General features: G+C 41.1%; 1 protein-coding gene across 2 annotated transcripts in view; it reads right to left on the bottom strand.

The window, feature by feature from the left end:
• Nucleotides 1-17601, bottom strand: part of PIGG (phosphatidylinositol glycan anchor biosynthesis class G (EMM blood group)) — a 112942-nt gene extending 95341 nt beyond the window's left edge. The window contains exons 1-6 of one of the 2 annotated variants that reach the window (XM_068422676.1): nucleotides 17411-17601; nucleotides 13593-13798; nucleotides 12220-12429; nucleotides 10568-10756; nucleotides 8917-9055; nucleotides 6227-6439 (exon numbers count right to left, since the gene is read on the bottom strand). In XM_068422676.1, the coding sequence (XP_068278777.1) occupies nucleotides 6227-6439; nucleotides 8917-9055; nucleotides 10568-10756; nucleotides 12220-12429; nucleotides 13593-13798; nucleotides 17411-17570 (1117 nt within the window). In that variant the 5' untranslated portion in view covers nucleotides 17571-17601. Of the gene's footprint in view, nucleotides 1-6226; nucleotides 6440-8916; nucleotides 9056-10567; nucleotides 10757-12219; nucleotides 12430-13592; nucleotides 13799-14522; nucleotides 14585-17410 lie in introns of those variants that run through there. The other variant, XM_068422677.1, reaches the window with a different exon arrangement.
• Between the last annotated feature and the right edge of the window lie 481 nt (nucleotides 17602-18082).

Raw genomic sequence — 18082 nt, 5'->3', positions numbered from 1 at the left:
GTTTCCCAAAGAACTGGCACAGTATTACATTAGCATTTTCTGCTTCAGCCTCTCTCCAATGTTATCACAAGCAAATGGCTATGCTTCCCAAGCATCTGTTTGATAACAATTTCACTTAGTTCCAGTCACAGGCAACAATCATTTAAAAAAAATTATAAACATAAGAATGGATAATGTAAAAGTGACTTCTCCAGCTTCAGCATGTAAAACTCCCAGTAACAATCAAATTATCTCCATCAACACATGCATCTAATACAAGTTCAGGATTAGTTTCAAATTGAAAAGTGGACACTCATTTTCATAACAACATCCAACTTGCTCTCAAGTGTGACTCTTCATTCCACTGTGAAGTGCCTCTCGAAGAAATAATCCTAGTTCATCATTCAAGCAAATGTTCAGAAGTTCAGAACATGAGGGAAGCATTACTAGATACCTGCAGCTGCCTACCTTACACTGACGTATGAACTCATTCAAAGTGTGTTTCTAGATACTTCTCCTTTCAGATTTTCCATTTTTGCCAGCTGTTTTTATTCTCCTTTTCCAGAGTTTTTACCTGCATGCGTCCATCTCTACCAAAAGAAAACCTAATGCTTCACATTAGCATTTATTAGTATGTTTCAAAAAGTCGTTTTCAAAATAATCAAGCCCTTAGCTGAGCTTCCAGTTTCTCATTTAAAATCTAATTTTACTGAAGATAGGTTTAGCCCTGAAGATTCCTTTGTACCTCAACAAATCAAAACCAAAGTCCCATGAAATGCTGTGCCACCTCTTGATTTAAAAACGCATGCTTGTATGAACAAATATTTTTAAAAAAAAAAAAAAAGAAAAAAGTTACTGACCTGCCTCCATTGTGCTCTTTATTAACAGATTGTCCTGGTTTCATTGGGATTTGGTTTCAGTTTGTGGCCAGCCATGGTGATCAAGGTCCTTAGCAGCTAAACGCAGGGCACTGACCCAGGCTGGCCCACAGGTGTATTCTATATCATTAACATCAAGTTCACTATAAAAGGGAGGGCTTTTGCTCTCTTCTCTTCTGGTCTCCCTTTTTTTCCTCATTGCTGACAATTGCTATTCCTGGACAATCTGCTGCAACCCTGTAGCTAAGTATACTTTTGTCTGTTTTGTGTTAACATTTATATTGGTTTCTTTATTTTATTAAATCTGTTTAATTTTAACCCACGAGTCTCCCTCTTTTTCCCAATGTTCTTCCTTGGTTGGGGAAGGGACACTGGGCGAGAGAAAAACTGTTATTGTTTAGCCGTGGGTGCAGGCTAAGTGAAGACACAGATATACTTAAATCACACTTCACAGAATCATAGAATCGTTTTGGTTGGAAAAGACCTTTAAGATCAAGTCCAACCGTTAACCTAACAGTACCAAGTCCACCACTAAACCATATCCCTAAGCACCGCATCTACTCACCTTTTAAACACCTGCAGGGATGGTGACTCCACCACTTCCCCAGGCAGCCTGTTCCAATGCTTGACAACCCTTTCAGTGAAGAAATTTTTCCTAATATCCAATCTAAACCTCCCCTGGCACAACTAGAGGCCATTTCCCCTCATCCTATCGCTTGTTACTTGGGAGAAGAGACCGACCCCCACCTCGCTGCAACCTCCTGTCAGGTAGTTATAGAGAGCAATAAGGTCTCCCCTCAGCCTCCTTTTCTCCAGACTAAACACCCCCAGTTCCCTCAGCCACTCCTCATAAGACTTGTGCTCTAGACCCTTCACCAGCTTCGTTGCCCATCTCCGGACTCGCTCCAGCACCTCAATGTCTTTCTTGTAGTGAGAGGCCCAAAACTGAACACAGTACTCGAGGTCTGGCCTCACCAGTGCCAAGTACAGGCAGACGATCACTTCCCTAGTCCTGCTGGCCACGCTATTTCTGCCACAAGCCAGGATGCTTGAAGACAAAGATATTTTTGTGTATTGATCCAGTTTGTTCTTAACACTGGAGTGGCTGAATCCAGGTAATTCCATGACTTCTTCATGAAACAGCATGTAAAGGTCATTCTGCCTTCCCATGTGACTGTGATTCATCTCCATTGACATGTAATTTCATGTTTTTACATTAAAAAAGAATTGAACGTTGCACCAACAATTAATGTATACATCATGCTATAGCTTACAAAGGGCAAGTCTTTTCTTACCATGACTCAGTCATATTCAAGGTACTAATAGCTGTGCTGCAAATTACAATACTCTCTGCAGGAATTCCACATTTCCTCCTTCAGAAGAACATACTCTTTTTGAGCTGAAGAGTTGAAATAATACTTTTTAAAAAAGCAGCAAGGCTTAGGCTATCGCTGCAAGTACCTTTCACTTTAAACTGAAGCTCCAGTCACAGGCATTTCTCTCAGCATTCAACCAAAACGTTATCATCCCTCAGTTGTTACTAGCTGAGAATCTGCATTGGAAGGCTTGAACCTGCATCAGCAAATGTGAGAGAGATGTCTAATCGCATTATCTTCTGGGGTTTCTTTCCCTCAAAAAACCTGGCAGCGCACCTTGTCTGTGGAATTCAGAAATGGTATGGCCCAAGACTTGTCACCACAACTCTGATGAGTGTCCAGATGGTCCACAAATAAAAACTAAAGGCTCAGAGCAGGGCGAGCTAGAGCAGATTGCTCAGAACTGTGTCCAGTCAGGTCTTCAATGTCTCCAGGTATGGAGACTCCACAATCCCTCTCAGCAACTCATTCCCGTGATTGACAATCCTTACATAAAAAGAGTTTTCTTTCATTTAAACAACATTGCCTGTATATCAGCTGATGCCCACTGCCTCTTGTCTATTCACTGGGCACCACCAAGTAGACCCTGGTTCAATCTTTTTTATTCCCCCCCATTACATATTACCTACATCAATAAGATCCCTGCTAAGTCCTCTCCTATCCAAGTTGAACAGTCCTAGCACTCTCAGCCTCTCCTTGTATGACAGATGTTCCAATCCCTTCATCTCCTTCATGGCCATTTGCTGCACTTACTACATTATATCCATGCCTTTCTTGTGCTGAGGAGCCTACAATTGGACACAGGATCCCAGATGTGGTCTCACCACAGCTGAGGAAAGAGGAACGACTGACCTGCTGATGACTGTCCACCTAATACAGCCTTGGATGCTGCTGGCCTTCCTTCCACAAGGGTGTATTGCTGGCTGATGTTCAACTTAGTGTCCCCAAGGACCCCATGTCCTTCTCCACCAAGCTGCTTTCCAGCCAGTCAGTACCCCATCTGCACTGATGCATGGGATTATTTCTTCCCAGGTGTAGGATTCGGCATCTCCCTTTGCTGAATCTTAAGAGGTTTCTGTCAGCCCATTTCTCCAGCCTGTTGAGGTACCTCTGGCAGCATGCCCACCTACTGTATCGACCACACCTCCCAGTTTTGTTTTGTGTGAAGACTTGCTGAGGGGACACTCTGTCCCATCGCTCAGGTCATTAACGAAGATGTTAAACAGTTTTGGCCTATGTCAAGCCCTGGGGTTGATCACTAGTGCCTGGCCTCCAGGTGGACTTTGTGCTGCTCATCACAACCATGTAAGCCCAGTGGCTGAGCCACTTTTCAGTCCACCTCACTGTCCAGTTACCTAGCCTGAACTGCAACAGGATGGCTGAAGCACCATATAAGCATCACAGATGGTGAACGTGGGGCTTCCTCAAGTTGTCTGAAGACCTACTAATTCTTCCCAATCAGACTGTCTGTAGCAGACACCCATAACAATATTGCCCATATTGCTCTGTTCACTAATCCTGACCCACAAGTTCTCAACTGTTTCATCATCCACCCCCAGGCAGAGCTCCATGCACTGCCACCACTCTCTCCCATAAAGGGCAACTGTCCCTCCTCACCTTCCCAACTTACAATCACAGAATCATAGAATGGTTCAGGTTGGAAGGGAAGGTACCTTTAAAGATCACCTAGTCCACCCCTGCTGCCATGGGCAGGGACACCTTTCACTAGATCACCACTCCTTACTGGCTTCCACTTAGACACTGAGCCATTGACTACAACTCTTTGAACATGGCCGTCCAGCCAATTTCTTGTTCATCTAAGAGTACATTCATCAAACCCGTATCTCTCTAATACAGCAGCAAGAATGTTGGGGGAGGTCATATCAAAAGACTTACAGAAGTCTAGGTAGATGACATCCGCAGCTTTTCTCTTGTCAACTGATGCGGTTACTCCATCATAGAAGGCCACTAGATTAGTCAGGCACAAATTGCCCTTAGTGAAGCAATGTTGGCCATCTTTAATCACCTCCCTGTCTTCCAGGTGTTTTGGTGTGTCTTTCAGGAGGATCTGTTCCATGATCTTACCAGGCACAGAGGTAAGGCTGACTGGCCAGTAGTTCCCAGGGTCCTCCTTTCTACCCTTTTTAAAAATGGGCATCCTTCTTGAAGATGAATCTCACCACTGAATATAATTACTTCTTTGCAAGATAATCCCTTTCCTATAGGAATCATGACAGATATGCATACATGTGTACGTGCCTGTAGTGCGACAGGATGGTGACTTAGAAGCCACCCAAAATAAAGGGCCATTCATGCATGCTTTTAAACTACACGCAGCATTAGTCACTGAGTTAGTGACATTTTCTTTAGTATTTCTAGAGCCTGAAGTATCCACATCAACCAAATAACACTAAACAAACAGAACATCTCTTTTCCTCGCCAATCTTAATTGTCCTGACCACAGCATTAAGCTACAGCCTTGTGCATCTAGGATACTCTAAGAAAAACAAGACCCTCTTAAGAAGTTTACAGCAACAAGGAGAATTCACCTTAAGACTCTGTTCCATGTTACTGAGACTCTCCATTACTGAAAGGACTGAAGCTCAGCATGGATGCTTTGCCCCCCAGCCCCTTTCCAGTAGGGTAGCACCCCTAATAGCAGTTTGCAGTCACAAACAACATAAAAATTTCTCACATTTCTATCCTCAGCAATTTTGCTTTCATTTCTCAGATGAAAGCTCCAAGTTGAAATTAAGCTGTTCCCGGACAAAAATAAAACGAAACTGAAGGTATAAACCAGAAGCTGGTAGAAACTTCAGTCTGTTTCATCAGTGCTTGAAGAAATACTGTCAGATGGAGCTTTGTGTTGGAATTTTCAGCAGCACAGCCATACCCTGAACTCCACCAACAGGGCAAGTTTCCTCACTTGACAGAAATCGGTTAAGTGAGGAAATCTGTGCAGGAAAAAAAAAAATCAGAATAGATGGACTATGGGTCCTGCTATTGACATGTTGCTACCATAGGCAGCATTTGTTTTATTAAGACTCCTGCAGATGATTTAATTATGATTAAAAGCTGTGATGTTGGAAGATTAATTAATTCTTGATCTACAATGATCATCTTGCTTAACTTTACGTTATTATCCACTTTAATTATTCATAGCTGTAACACAGCTCTGCATTCTCATCCAGTTATTTTAATGATTCAAGAGATTATACATCAAGTGACAAGGACTTCAAGCTTCAGTCACATTAAGACAACAACATCTTCTAATGTCCATGGTAAAATATTCTCCTTCATCCTCTGACTCAATTTTCTTCACATAATTATCATATTAACTCGCTTATTTAACATTGCAGTTTGTATCATGACTCCTAACAAAATACTACATTTTGTTAGGTTTGGTTTATTTTTTTCCACTTGCTTTTTATTCTTTCCTCCAAATACACACGCACACATATATATATATATGCACACCTATGTGTATTTTTAATAAGCAACTTTGCAGTTCTCCAGGTTCTCACTCCAAGTAAATTCATACATAAGAATGAAATAAAAAGATAACTTAACCTAAATTATTTCTCAGCTTTACTTGAAGTACCTTTTTATTTAAACTAGAAAATTCGCTCCATTGTGCTATTCCTCCAAATAGCTCAGAATGAGTGCTTTACGTAATATACCTCACAAATAGCAGATATGAAACCACTAAGATTTAACTACACTGGCAGTTTTGCTTTAATCTTACTCTTTCGTCATTATTTCTGCTCTTTTGCCTACTAGACGTAGTAGTGGTCATTAAAAAAAACTTTATTCAGAGGCGGTGTGCCAGAGTTGGTTACAGTAAAGACTGAACTCAGTATCATTTCTCTGGACACTGCTCTCAACTGAATGGCTAATTTGCAGTGCCATGCTATAATCTTGAACCTAAAAGCTCAAACTGTGTTATAAATAATGTCCTTTTGTATATATGACTTTTGTTTTTAGCTGATTTACCTTTTTCATACACAGGTGTATTCTCTTGCAGCAGTCTGCTAAGCTGGAATCCATTCAAGTGCAAAAAACGTAGTTGTTCTCTCATTGCCTTGCCTCCCACAACTGGCAATATAAGGTTCCCAACACTGTTTCTTGAAATTGGTAGACCAAGACCTACTGCCAATGTGCTAGCTAAATCAGTTTGTTGCACAATTTCAGGGTGGGTTAGAGGACCTAGAATCAACAAAAAGAGGAAAAAGGAAAAAAAAGAGAGAGGAAAAAAAGTATTTCAATAATAGGCCCATTCTACTTCTCCAAAGACAGCTGGCATCTTGTTAGTTTCAAAAATTTTTCACTTGTGTTAGATCAGCTATTTCAAGTGATCTACAGAGAGCTGAGTGATCTTTCTCAGCTGCTGTCCTCTGCTGTTGTAAAACCAGAATTTATTCAATTCTCAGCAAGTATCACTCTTCAATGCTAGCAACCACTGTAAACAAAACATGAATGCTATACAAGTACAAATAAGAAAAGAGATGGTCCAGGAAATCACCTTAATATCAAGTTGCAGCCTACGTCGTAAGAGGGTTTGGTAACTTTTACATTAGAAAGAACAGAAAGCAGTACAGCAGACTAATTTAATGCATGAATGGAGGATGATAATCTAAAATAATGCTGACAGCATTCTAGATGCTTCTCAATATAATGACAACAGTTCAAGATTTAATTAATATCAGGTTGCTAGGCAAGCAGAATTAGAGGTCAGGTAAAGGATGTTGAGACCCAAATCCATGGCTCCATGCAGGCAAACCCAGTGATTTTTGAAGGGTTCTGTGCAGGATCCCATTACCTTATCGCAGTTATCAGGATTAGCCGTCAGTCCCACAGACATCTACACTAGTGAATAATTTCATTAACGTAAGTAACCTTTTGTTTAAGATTGTCTTGCCAATTGTTTCTTTGTGTGCTTTCCTAGTTACATAACAGTGTTTTTCTCTTATGCTTTTACTTCGTTCTCTTTGTAACTCTAGGCATTGAGTGTTTGACTTCAGTACAGTACAGAAAGAATTTTATATACAGTGTTTATTACTCCTAAGGCTCCCTTTAAGAGCATTAGAACTTCTCTCATTTCTCATCTAGCTCTGATTAATCCCATACTTTTACAGAATGTCATCTATAATCCCTAAAGCCTCTTTGAATGAGTGCCTGTATGTCAGCAGTTTTCAGATTTCATCTCTAAAGGCAAGTTCTTAATTGGTTAAAAAAAGCCAAATTATCAAATGCATTTAGCCAATCATGGGTGACACATCCCTGTAGGAGGCTACACAAGTAATATTCTGCCAGCATACTAAATACAAAAACCCACTGGATTACTATTTTGAGGTCTACCAAATTAACCACAGTACATTTTGTTTACAGTAGGATCATAAGGAGCAGACACTAGAATTCTGATTACTGTAGCAATGAGAAGCAAGCTGCTGGATATTTACATGGGCATCATTAGAAATCGCAAACTCAATCCCAAAAGACAGGTGAATAGATATATTTCACTGTATTGTAAAAACTGCATGTTCAGTTTAAACCTAACAGAAACTAATCCCAATGAACAAGAGATTGCATTTACAGAATCTACACTCATGTGGCCTGGTTGTCAACACATATTGCTGAAATTTATAAAGCAAAAACCTACCTGAGAGCTTTGGTCAGCTCTTTATTTTGTTTTGTTTTTATATCTGAAAAGAGTTGAATGACTCCTCAATCAATGCTTTCTATTGCAGCTGGATAACAGCTTTATAAATGACAGACAGATAAATGTATTTCCACCGTGCTGCAGGAACCTCCAGCAAGATAAACAAGGCAAGGTTCTGCAAACAGGCTTTAAAAGCAAGGAAATCAGATGGAAATGAGCAAGAAGCAGAATGAAAGGCAGAAGGGAGTATTATTTTGAAGAAAACATTCACTCCTGGTATAACTACATTTCTCCATTTCATTCAGTCAATGAGTTTATTTAAGCAAGGCTCTACAAATTAGATTAAAGATTCTCTACCACACCATTCCCTTCTTGCCTCTTACCTTAACCTATATAATACAAGTAGAAAATGAGTGTCAGAAACAGATAAACTCACATCAATGATTTAAAATTAACTACCTGGGCAATACAGTACATACACTCATGCTCCATGTTGTTTCCTTAATGCTTAGCAATCAATAGTGATGTTTTCACTGCTGTCATCTCTCACCCTTTAAACAAGAGCAATTCTTCCTTTTTCCTATTATTCTCAGAACGAGAAATTGTCATTTGTTGCTCTATCCTGGCTGTCCGAGAGGGAAGAAGGGAGGCCAGGGAAATATTCTGGCCGAGAAAGACAAAACTTAAAACTCACTTCAAATAGGATTTTACTTCTAATCCTATCCATTTACCAGTATCCCAGGATCCTGACAACAGATCTCATTAGCTCTCAACACTCAATTAGGACAGTGCTGCAAAAGGTTATAATCTGAGAAATACCCAATTATCTCAGTGGTTAAGTGATGGTTTCACCATTAAACAGATGCAAACTCTGGCTAAAACCAGAGTTCTACATCACACAGAATGGGCCTTACCAGATTATCTGTAGAACAAACCAAAGCACTTTTCAAGAAGAATTCTAGAGCTAATATAAATTAGAGATGGCAATGTGTTCTAAAAAAGGTCAAGCTTCTTTGATCCTTACCACTTCTCTTTTCAAAAGCAGAGCTGATAAACAGCAGTGGTGTGTGCACTTCTCCTGCTGAAGAACCACCATGACTACCTGTTTCAGACATCCCATGATCCCCACAAACAACTAGCAAATTGGGCAGAGAAGCTTCTTCCTGTAAGTCATAGAAATAAATTTAAGTTACTGTACAAACAAGATGCGTATATATAATGCTTCACTATTTTTATCATTTTCACACATGAATTCATTTCTCAAAATAAATTCCATTTTTTAAATTGGCTCAAAACACCTGGGGTAGATTACAAGAGAAGTCTGCAACTAAGTGCTATACAGTAATATTCATTTTAACAGTTAAGGCACACATATGTATCTAACATACTTGTCAGTATGTTACAAAAACCACGAAAAAGAAAGCTTTAAAAAAAACCCTCATTTACAGAGTCACAAGAAACCAACTGAAGGATTAAATAAAGGTCATCATACTGTGGGAAGAAAATCAGGAGTCCAGGAGAGGTAGCATTAACAGAGAAGTATTCCCCCACTCCATTTCTTCAGCTTCACTGAGTTTTTAATTCATATAAATGCTAATTTATTAATATTGTAAATATTAATATAAATTTAATATAAAAATATAATCCTATTTCTAATAGTCTCTAGTCTCTCAAGTGCTTTTTGGGTAGAAATCTAACATGACTGATGACAAAATATGTTTATTTTTCTGAAGAAAGAGAAACAGAAGCGTGAGGCCTGTCCAACAATTTTGAGCTAACAAACCAAAGACAGCAGAAAATAAATACTGTCATTCCATAACAAAGCAGCTTTTTGTCATCTCTAGTTATTACCAGTACCTGTTGTATCCAAAAGTAAAGTGCTTTTACTATTTCTGTATTCTAAAACTGAGATAAAGGCTTGCATATAGTTGGCAAAAGCAAAACATACTAACAAACTGTGGCAAAGCCACTGCAACATTCATGAGATTATAACTGCCACAAGCAGAATTTAACCTCTCTTTTCATACCATAGTATCCATTTGTCTAAAAATACTATTGAAATTTTATGAGCAGCTATTCTGAATTGCATTTGCCAAAAACAAACAAGAAAACAGCTTCAGGCCACTTGGAATTAGGACTTCGTATTTCAACATCCAGACTATTTAGATAAGTGACATCCTCTTATTTCCAAATTTAAAAACAGATTCAGATTTGGTAATTTATGTGCTACACTTAGCATAAGAAAAATGCTGTTTACAACCACCATTTCCATTTGAATCTCTTCAATATCTAAGAATTAGGTATGCCTTCACATTAGCCATACACGCCCATTATTTCTTCTGCTGAATTTCATTACTAGAAAGCACATGAACCACCATTTTAATTCATGAGTGACAAGAGAATCTTGGCATGCAGTCCTCTCCTCTTCCCACACACCAAGGGGTAGTTATTTCCCACAGCTGTTCAGAAGAGACTGTTAACAGATGTTACTAAGGTCAGCCAGGAAACCCTTAAAAATGCTACACTATACTGTTAACTGGGGAATGGTCAGGGAAGGAAAAGAACAGAATACCCACTTTGGTCTAGGAATAAATAAGCTACCACCTACAAAGAAGCAAGCATTTTAAAGTTAGTCCACAACTAACAGACATTTATCCAAGAAGGAGCTATATTACCTTTGAAAGAAGAGAAATATGAATCTTCTTCAGGATGTTATCCATTTCACGAAGTTTTGGTCCCACTAATGGGCTGTTTGGCCCAGTCATATGTCCAATATGGTCCAACCCCAGGTAATGTAGTATTAGGAGATCCCAGTCTTCTCTCTTTAACACTCTATCCAAATGCCTGGTAACATTATCATCAACCTCAGAAATAAGAGGAAAACAATTAAAACGTAAAAATAATTTCCCTCTTGTAAAAAGCATGGAAAAAATAGATTGCACTACCCATGAGAATTACAGTCACTCACAATGTTAAACAAGGAAAAAAAAAAGAAAAAAAAAATCAGATTGATTAGTTCAATGCCAGGCAGTCAAAAAATCTGTCTTACAAAACAGATTCTTTACCCCATTTCACTCTTTTCTGGTTATGAGGCATCAGATTACACGCAAACAGAGAAAATGGGTTGCCATGCTTCCAGAGATACTTTTTAAAAAACTGTTTTAAGAAATTTTCAGTCATTTTCATCCTTCACACTCCTGATTTATCACTTCACAAGAAGTAGGTACAGGGAAAAGCCTCTCTTTGGTGCTTGGAAGCACAAGGGAAAAAACCCACTCCTGCTCTTTCAACTCAATTTTTTGCTACTGTGCAAACACAAAAAGATTGCACTTGCTGTGAGAAAAAGAACAGAAAAATGATTTTAAAAGTGTTATTTGGGGCCTAACTCACAGTTCTCCTACTTAGGTTGACAATCTATTTTTAGCTGCATATATTTCTCCCTGAATATTAAAAATCCTTACAAAATTTCACATACAACACCGTTTTGTTGACTCTGAGAATAACTATCTAAAAAACCATAAAAAGCTTTCCATTTAATGCACTATATTCAGAAAGCATATAGACTGCATAAAGAGCTTGAGAGCCATATAATCACAGACCCAGCAGCATGTTTGCGCTTTGCCACTCCATGTTGAAGCTTCTGCAAGTCTTAAGAGTAACCAACTAAAAGTGTCTTCCAATTCAAATGTTAGACCTATCTAACTTCCTTAAACAGGACAATAAAATATTTAGGTCAGTAGCAACAGGTCAATGGCCTGAGGTTTTACATATTATAAAGATTCAAAATATTAACTAAAACTGCCAAGCCATTTAGTCTTTTAGTGTGCCCAGAATAAGAATTTTCACAATTTGTTTCATTTACTTTCTGTTCTCCCTCTCCTCGTATCGCAACTACAAAAGCAATACAATACTATAGAAAGTATGCCTCTAAGAGACCAAGATTACATATTAATGGGCCTTTTAAGATGGCACATATTAATATAAATGTGACAGCAAACTGGAAACATGGATAGTGGGATTTTTAAACAAAGCAAGTGGTCTAACTTCTTACCACAAGTTTTGTGAGACTATCATATGTTTAGGAAAGTTATACAGTAACACACTGTTTGTTACTGTATCATCCAAACACTTCCCACAGCATATGCGTGAGGGGCTGAAATGCTTAGCTCCACATTACCAATACTGAAAACACATATAAATCCAATTTCTATTTAATTGCCAGGTTCATATTTCAGAACAAGGATGGTTTTATTCGTTCATTCTCAGAAGTTGCCACCATGTGCTTGTATTCACATTATTTAACTTGGGATTAAACAAACCCTCTCACCTCTGTAAAGTCTGACACAAAAAAGGATGTTGTACCATCATATTCCACAAAATGCTTTGGAAACAATTTAACCCAAGTATCATCACCATAAAAGATTATTCTTTTCCCAGCTGTTTTTGCCTGCCATATCAGATTGTCATCCAACAGAGCTGGAGAATTGAGGTTCACAATAACATCAATGAAACCGGGTATGCTACCCGTCATCAAAGCCTACATAAAACAAGAAAAGAAAAAAGACATTAACAGAAACCAAAAAGTTTCCAGTACTCAGAAGACAGTATTAGTGTAAGAGGAAGCAATAAAGCAGAGAGCAGAGAAATTATAGTTTCAATAAAGAAACATAATGAAGTAAAAGAACACACGAGCTGCCATGCCACATCACATCACGTCACCTGCCACAACACAGTGCTAGCTGATGTCACAGATAACTGCTTTACAGAAAGGTAAAAATAATATTTTCTTAATTAGTGGACAGCAAAACAACTTTGTACGCCAGTTGAAATTCGCTTCATTTACTGGTCATTAAATCACCAAAAAGACAGTTTAGAAGGCCTAAGTAAACTGACTTAACACAACAATAACAATGCTAGCACTTTCGAAACAATAATTAAGAATCTTCTGGAAACTGCAATGAAGTCCACAGACCAAGAGTTACCAGACTGTCTCCCCCTCACTCTCTCACTGGCCTTCTAGCTGACCTACCAAAGCTCACCCTCTCTGCTCCTTCAATGCAAGAAGTATCACTCAGATCCATCACTGAGAAGCCTGGATGATCAAGTATTTTGATAACACAGTCACAATTCACCTTTCAGTTATCTGGAACTTGGCACAATTTTCTTTTTAAGCTCTGCAAAACATTCTTATGACAAAACAAATACTCTAAACTGGATTACCTGTCAGAAGTTACAAGAACACAGAGAAATACCAACAAAAGTGTTCTTGGATAGAAGACAAGTGGAAAATTTGACAACTGAGATGCTACTGCCTTCCCATGAATATAAATTAAAACATTATGTCAATCACTTAAGCCTTAACTGCCCTTAACTGATTCTCATAGACCTTCCCGCCACAGAGCTACCAAATAAATGAACAAACAAGGCAGTGACTTAAATAGAAGCTGCCACCTCCTCCTGTTACTCAGCCTGTCTACTTTCCTTCGAATCCTGACCTGACCTTTCCCGCAGGAAGCACCTCTGGGCCATGGCAAATCAGGATTCTATCACATACACTACTACAACAAAGCGAGTTTCAGCTACAAACTGCCACAACACAGCAAACCTGCCCTTTATGCCAACTCCAAGCATATGAAACAACCCAGCCTTCAAAACTTTCTCAAGTGGAAAACTTTCTCTAAGTGGAAAAAAAACACTTACCTTAATTCGAGGCATAGTCACAGTGGGTGGCTTCGCTTCAGCAATGAAACTGTAGGATGTCCCTTTTTCAACAACTTGTGTAGTATACGGCATGAACTGTTTGCCTTTGGATCCAAACACAAAGTCATCTCTCAAAGCATCTATCAGCACAATGACAACTTTTTTGAAAAGTGGTAGTGGAATTTTGGTCCAGTTAGAAACCATTCCTAAAGAACAAAACCGGGGTATATAAAAGTCATCAACAAATTTTAACAATGACTAGACAGTAGTTAAAGGACAACTTCACCACAGAAATTAGTGCTTCCAACTTCTTCATTAACTTTACACTCAGAAGCGAGAAGTTGCAAACAATAGCAAACATGGCAAGTAATCAGAGGAAGATGAGTTTTCAGGCCATCCCAGCATAGGAATGACACAACAACAAAAAAAAACAATACAGCATCTAGGAAGGAAAACAAAATGTGAATGGAATGCACGATGTGAAACTGGGAGAATTAAGGAAAAGCTACGAAATGGAGAATGTTCAAAGGAATAAGAAGGGATAGCTGCTACCTTCTCTCTGGTTAATTTAGTAAAGCTGAACCACTTGTGTCTGACAGACAACTTTTGTTAGAAAAAAGATGCAGCTTTCACCTGTGCTAATACCCAGTTCTGCACATCAGAACATATCTCAAGCAATGCCTCTCAATCAAATCCCACCACAAGAGAACAGGAAAATTACAAATACACAGTTTCACTGAAATTTGAAGGGAAAAGATTTGTGCACGCTTGCGCCCTTCAAGGTAGAAGACTGTATGACAGGATAGTTCAGCGATGGCAGCTGCAGGGCCAAAATCCAATTCCAGAATCCCCTGAACATGCTACGTGGGCAGGCACAGCAAAATGCTGCTGTGCATCAGGTAGCAGGCAGCGTCAAGCCTTCAAGCCCACCTCTTTCTCTTCTATGGACTTAATGCTGGCCACGGCAACTCTTCATTTGCATTGAGCTTGGTCCACACGGTGACATTTAGCTTCTACAGCAGCAGTTTTTGGCCCAACCTCTACAGGTCCCATATAGCTACCAGGAAAAAAGACAGAAGGACAAAATGGAAGCAGAATGGATCCTACCCACAGATCTCTACTTAAACAACATTGTGGTGAATTAACTTCTCGGTATATGCGTTATATAAAGTTAAGGTTTTTACACTCCTTTAGAGTAAAATGCTTTTCTGAATAAGTGGTTGACAATTTCGAAAGGTCACAGATAATGTTGTACCTAACAAGAGAACCTCAAAAAACAACTTCAGAAACTGTATTTTGGGGTACATAGATAAGCATTACTAAACTGACATTCACAGACTCATTACTGCTAGTGACTTTTTCCAGTTAAGGAAATTGGGGAGGAGGGTACAGCAGGGGGAAGAAGGAAATCTCAACAGCAACAAAATGTTAACTGCCAGCAACCCTGATTAAAATGATAATGTTGTTTTTCCAGGACTTGAATTATCAACTTAGCAGGCACACTTTTGCTCTCATGAAAAATAAGAAGGCACAACTGGATGTATTGCACTGTTAGTTGAATCTTTCTCATAATTTGCTCCTATCCACTTACTTAGGGAAGCAAAACTTGCTGGACGCCAAAAATGTTCAGATCACAAACACATACATCCTACTCACAACCCCCTCCTACAGTGTTATTCATCAGTAATCAAAGTATGGAGAAGTACAAAGGAAACAGGAGTCGATTACAAGCCATCTGAAAATACATTATAAGATAGCTAAAGCAACACATTGTGCAACTCTTGGCATGCCGCATGCTTATTATCCCTGCTAAGGTTATTTAGAAAACAGTTACTTTAAACGAAGCTGAACGCCTGTAAGCAGTGAACAAAACCACAGGTTCTACCAAAAACTTACCACAATGATATGCTGCAAGGATTCATTACTATACAAGCAACTACACAATTTTATCAGTCATTCCACAGGCAAGACAGCATGGATTCAATGGCAGTCAGGGCTCACAAAGTGAAACATTCAGGAAATACAGAAGCACTGAAGAAATATTATTAGATCTGTTCAGAAAAAGTAGGCTGAAAGCCTTCTGTATCATGGTTTAGTAAACAATCCCCTGCCTTTAGAGCTTATCATCCAGACCAAGAGATCATTCTGCAAGCAAATGGCAACCCAAGAGCTACAGAAAGGAAGTATTCTTCCACTGTCATTCCATTTTTGCCTACCTATATCTAGGATTACTAGTGACATGCCTCAAATTAAACTCTATCTGTAGAGTCCTGTGGTACACAGTTATACTCTTCAACTCAAACCAGTCTTTCCAAACCTCAATTGTCTGACACTTCCCTCCCACCCAAACAGTTTCCCTCCTTGTTAGTCTCCTGCTAATAATTACATGTGAATGCAACATTTCACTCACAGCAGCCTATCAAACGTCTCTGATAGTCTTGGTAAGCTCCAGCTAAAAAGTATCCAGCCATTTGGCAGTGTCCACTCAGGTCTGTTACCAGATTAGAGCCTTTCAGTGTTCCTGCTTAACTGATACCAGCACACCACGCTCTAAATTACACAACCTTCTCTTCCCTCCACTGTTTCTCGCAATTTAAGTAAGCCTGTCCCAACATGCATAATGTCATATACTTTAGAAGAATTAACAATAACAAGCAGCTAAAGACCCAGTTTGGCAGTTACAGTCCTGTTTCACCAAGTTAACTGAAGTAGATGTCTTGAGCAAGAGCTTTGTATGAGCAAAATACTACTCAATTCAGCTGTCCACTGAACCTGAAGTTTTACTCCACACGCTCCAAACGCTGGTGAAGAACACTCCTTCAAGTACACATTCCTCTTCTTCACACTGTTTTAATACACCTTGTGACTGGACATATCAGACAGCTACATATCAGCACATCCTCTACCAGTGCTTCATTAAAAAGATGCTTGAAAACTTGGGTTTCATAATTTTATTTAAGGAATACAGCAGGACCTGTAGAGACCATGATTTCGGAGAAACAGTAACGGGCAGTAATATTGTGCAGTTTGCAACCTGACCAGACTGTGAAGGAAACTCATATTACTACAGTTGCTTTTCTCACTGATGACGTGTTAAAAGTCTCACTAAAGTTGCATTAAGACACTCACACACCACAGTGAGCATCACAGAAGCACAACCCAACCAGTAAGTTAACAGAGCAAGCACGTGAAGCATTAAACTGAAATGGCATTATTTAATGCAAACAATTTGCCATTAAAGAGTACAGGTATGACACCTGCATCAGAGATAGGGAAATAAAACGATAGAAAAGCACACTCGCCAAAAATGTGACAGCTGATGCTTAAGGCTTTTTGCAACCGTGAGCAGACACTGCTGGCAGTGATCAATAACTACATGCAAAATCAGTTAAGTTCTAAACTATTTCGGAAACAGGTCTGGAAACACGATGGCGCTGCAGACAGCTGTCCGGCAGCACCAGGGGCCGCACGGCACCGGGCTTGCACCGGCCGCTCCTGCCTCTGCGATCTCGCAACCCAAGAGACCCCACACAAACCGACGGCGGCAGACGGAGCGCTGAGCGGCACAGCACCCAGCCCCTCCGGGGCTCCGCCGCCCCGTCCCTCACCCCGCCGGGCGCCGGCCGAAGAGCGGGGCACAGCCGGGTCCAGCAAGGCCGGGCCGGGGGGTCACCGCGACAACCGCTGCCCAGAGCTGACGCGGGGGGGGGGGGGGGGGGGGCGGCGGCAGTTGCCATGGTGACCAGGAGCCGCCCGTGCTGGGCCGCGGTGGGGGGGTTGCCTCGGCGATCAGGAGAGGGGCGAGCTGCTCTGGTTACCTGGGCCGGGCGGGGCCGGTTCGGCGGGAGGGTCCCCGCGGGCCTCTCTGCGGGGCAGGGACCTGACAGGCACCGGGAAGAAGCCGCGGAGGAACAGCGCGACTCCCAGAGCCTCCACCAGGAGGCAGGAGGAGGCGAAGACACCCGAGCGCAGCCGCATCCTCCCTGGCGGCGCCCACCTCCGCCGGGCCCCGCTCCTCCGGCGCTCCGGGGTGGAACCCGCGGCGCTCCTCCCCTGCCCACTCTCCCCGCCCCTGCCCCGCCGCCGGCCAACCAGCGGCCACCGCACCTGTCCGCAGAGCCCTACGAGTGGCTAGCGGCCAGCCAACCCCTCCGCGAGACGTGTGACCCCGAGCCGGAAGTAGACTCCAGCACTCGCACCAATGGGAAGCCAGCCGGGGGGCGGGACTGAGCGTCCCGGCAGCCCCCGCCGTGCGGTTGAACCGAACCGAACCGAACCGAACCGAACCGAACCGGACCGGACCGGCTGGAGGCCCGGCCACACGTCCCAGCCCTGCATCCTCGCAGCCGGGGCGGCCGCTGGCGAAACCACTTTTGGCGAAACTTGCCAAACCACTCTCGATTACCTACCGGCAGTCCTGGTTAACTGGAGAAGTTCCAGCTGACTGGAAATTAGCAAATGTAACGCCCATCTACAAGAAGGGCCGGAAG

This window comes from Nyctibius grandis, chromosome Z (assembly GCF_013368605.1).
Source record: "Nyctibius grandis isolate bNycGra1 chromosome Z, bNycGra1.pri, whole genome shotgun sequence".
NCBI classification, from domain to species: Eukaryota; Metazoa; Chordata; class Aves; order Nyctibiiformes; family Nyctibiidae; genus Nyctibius; species Nyctibius grandis.
This window is presented reverse-complemented; position numbering and strand designations above follow the sequence as displayed.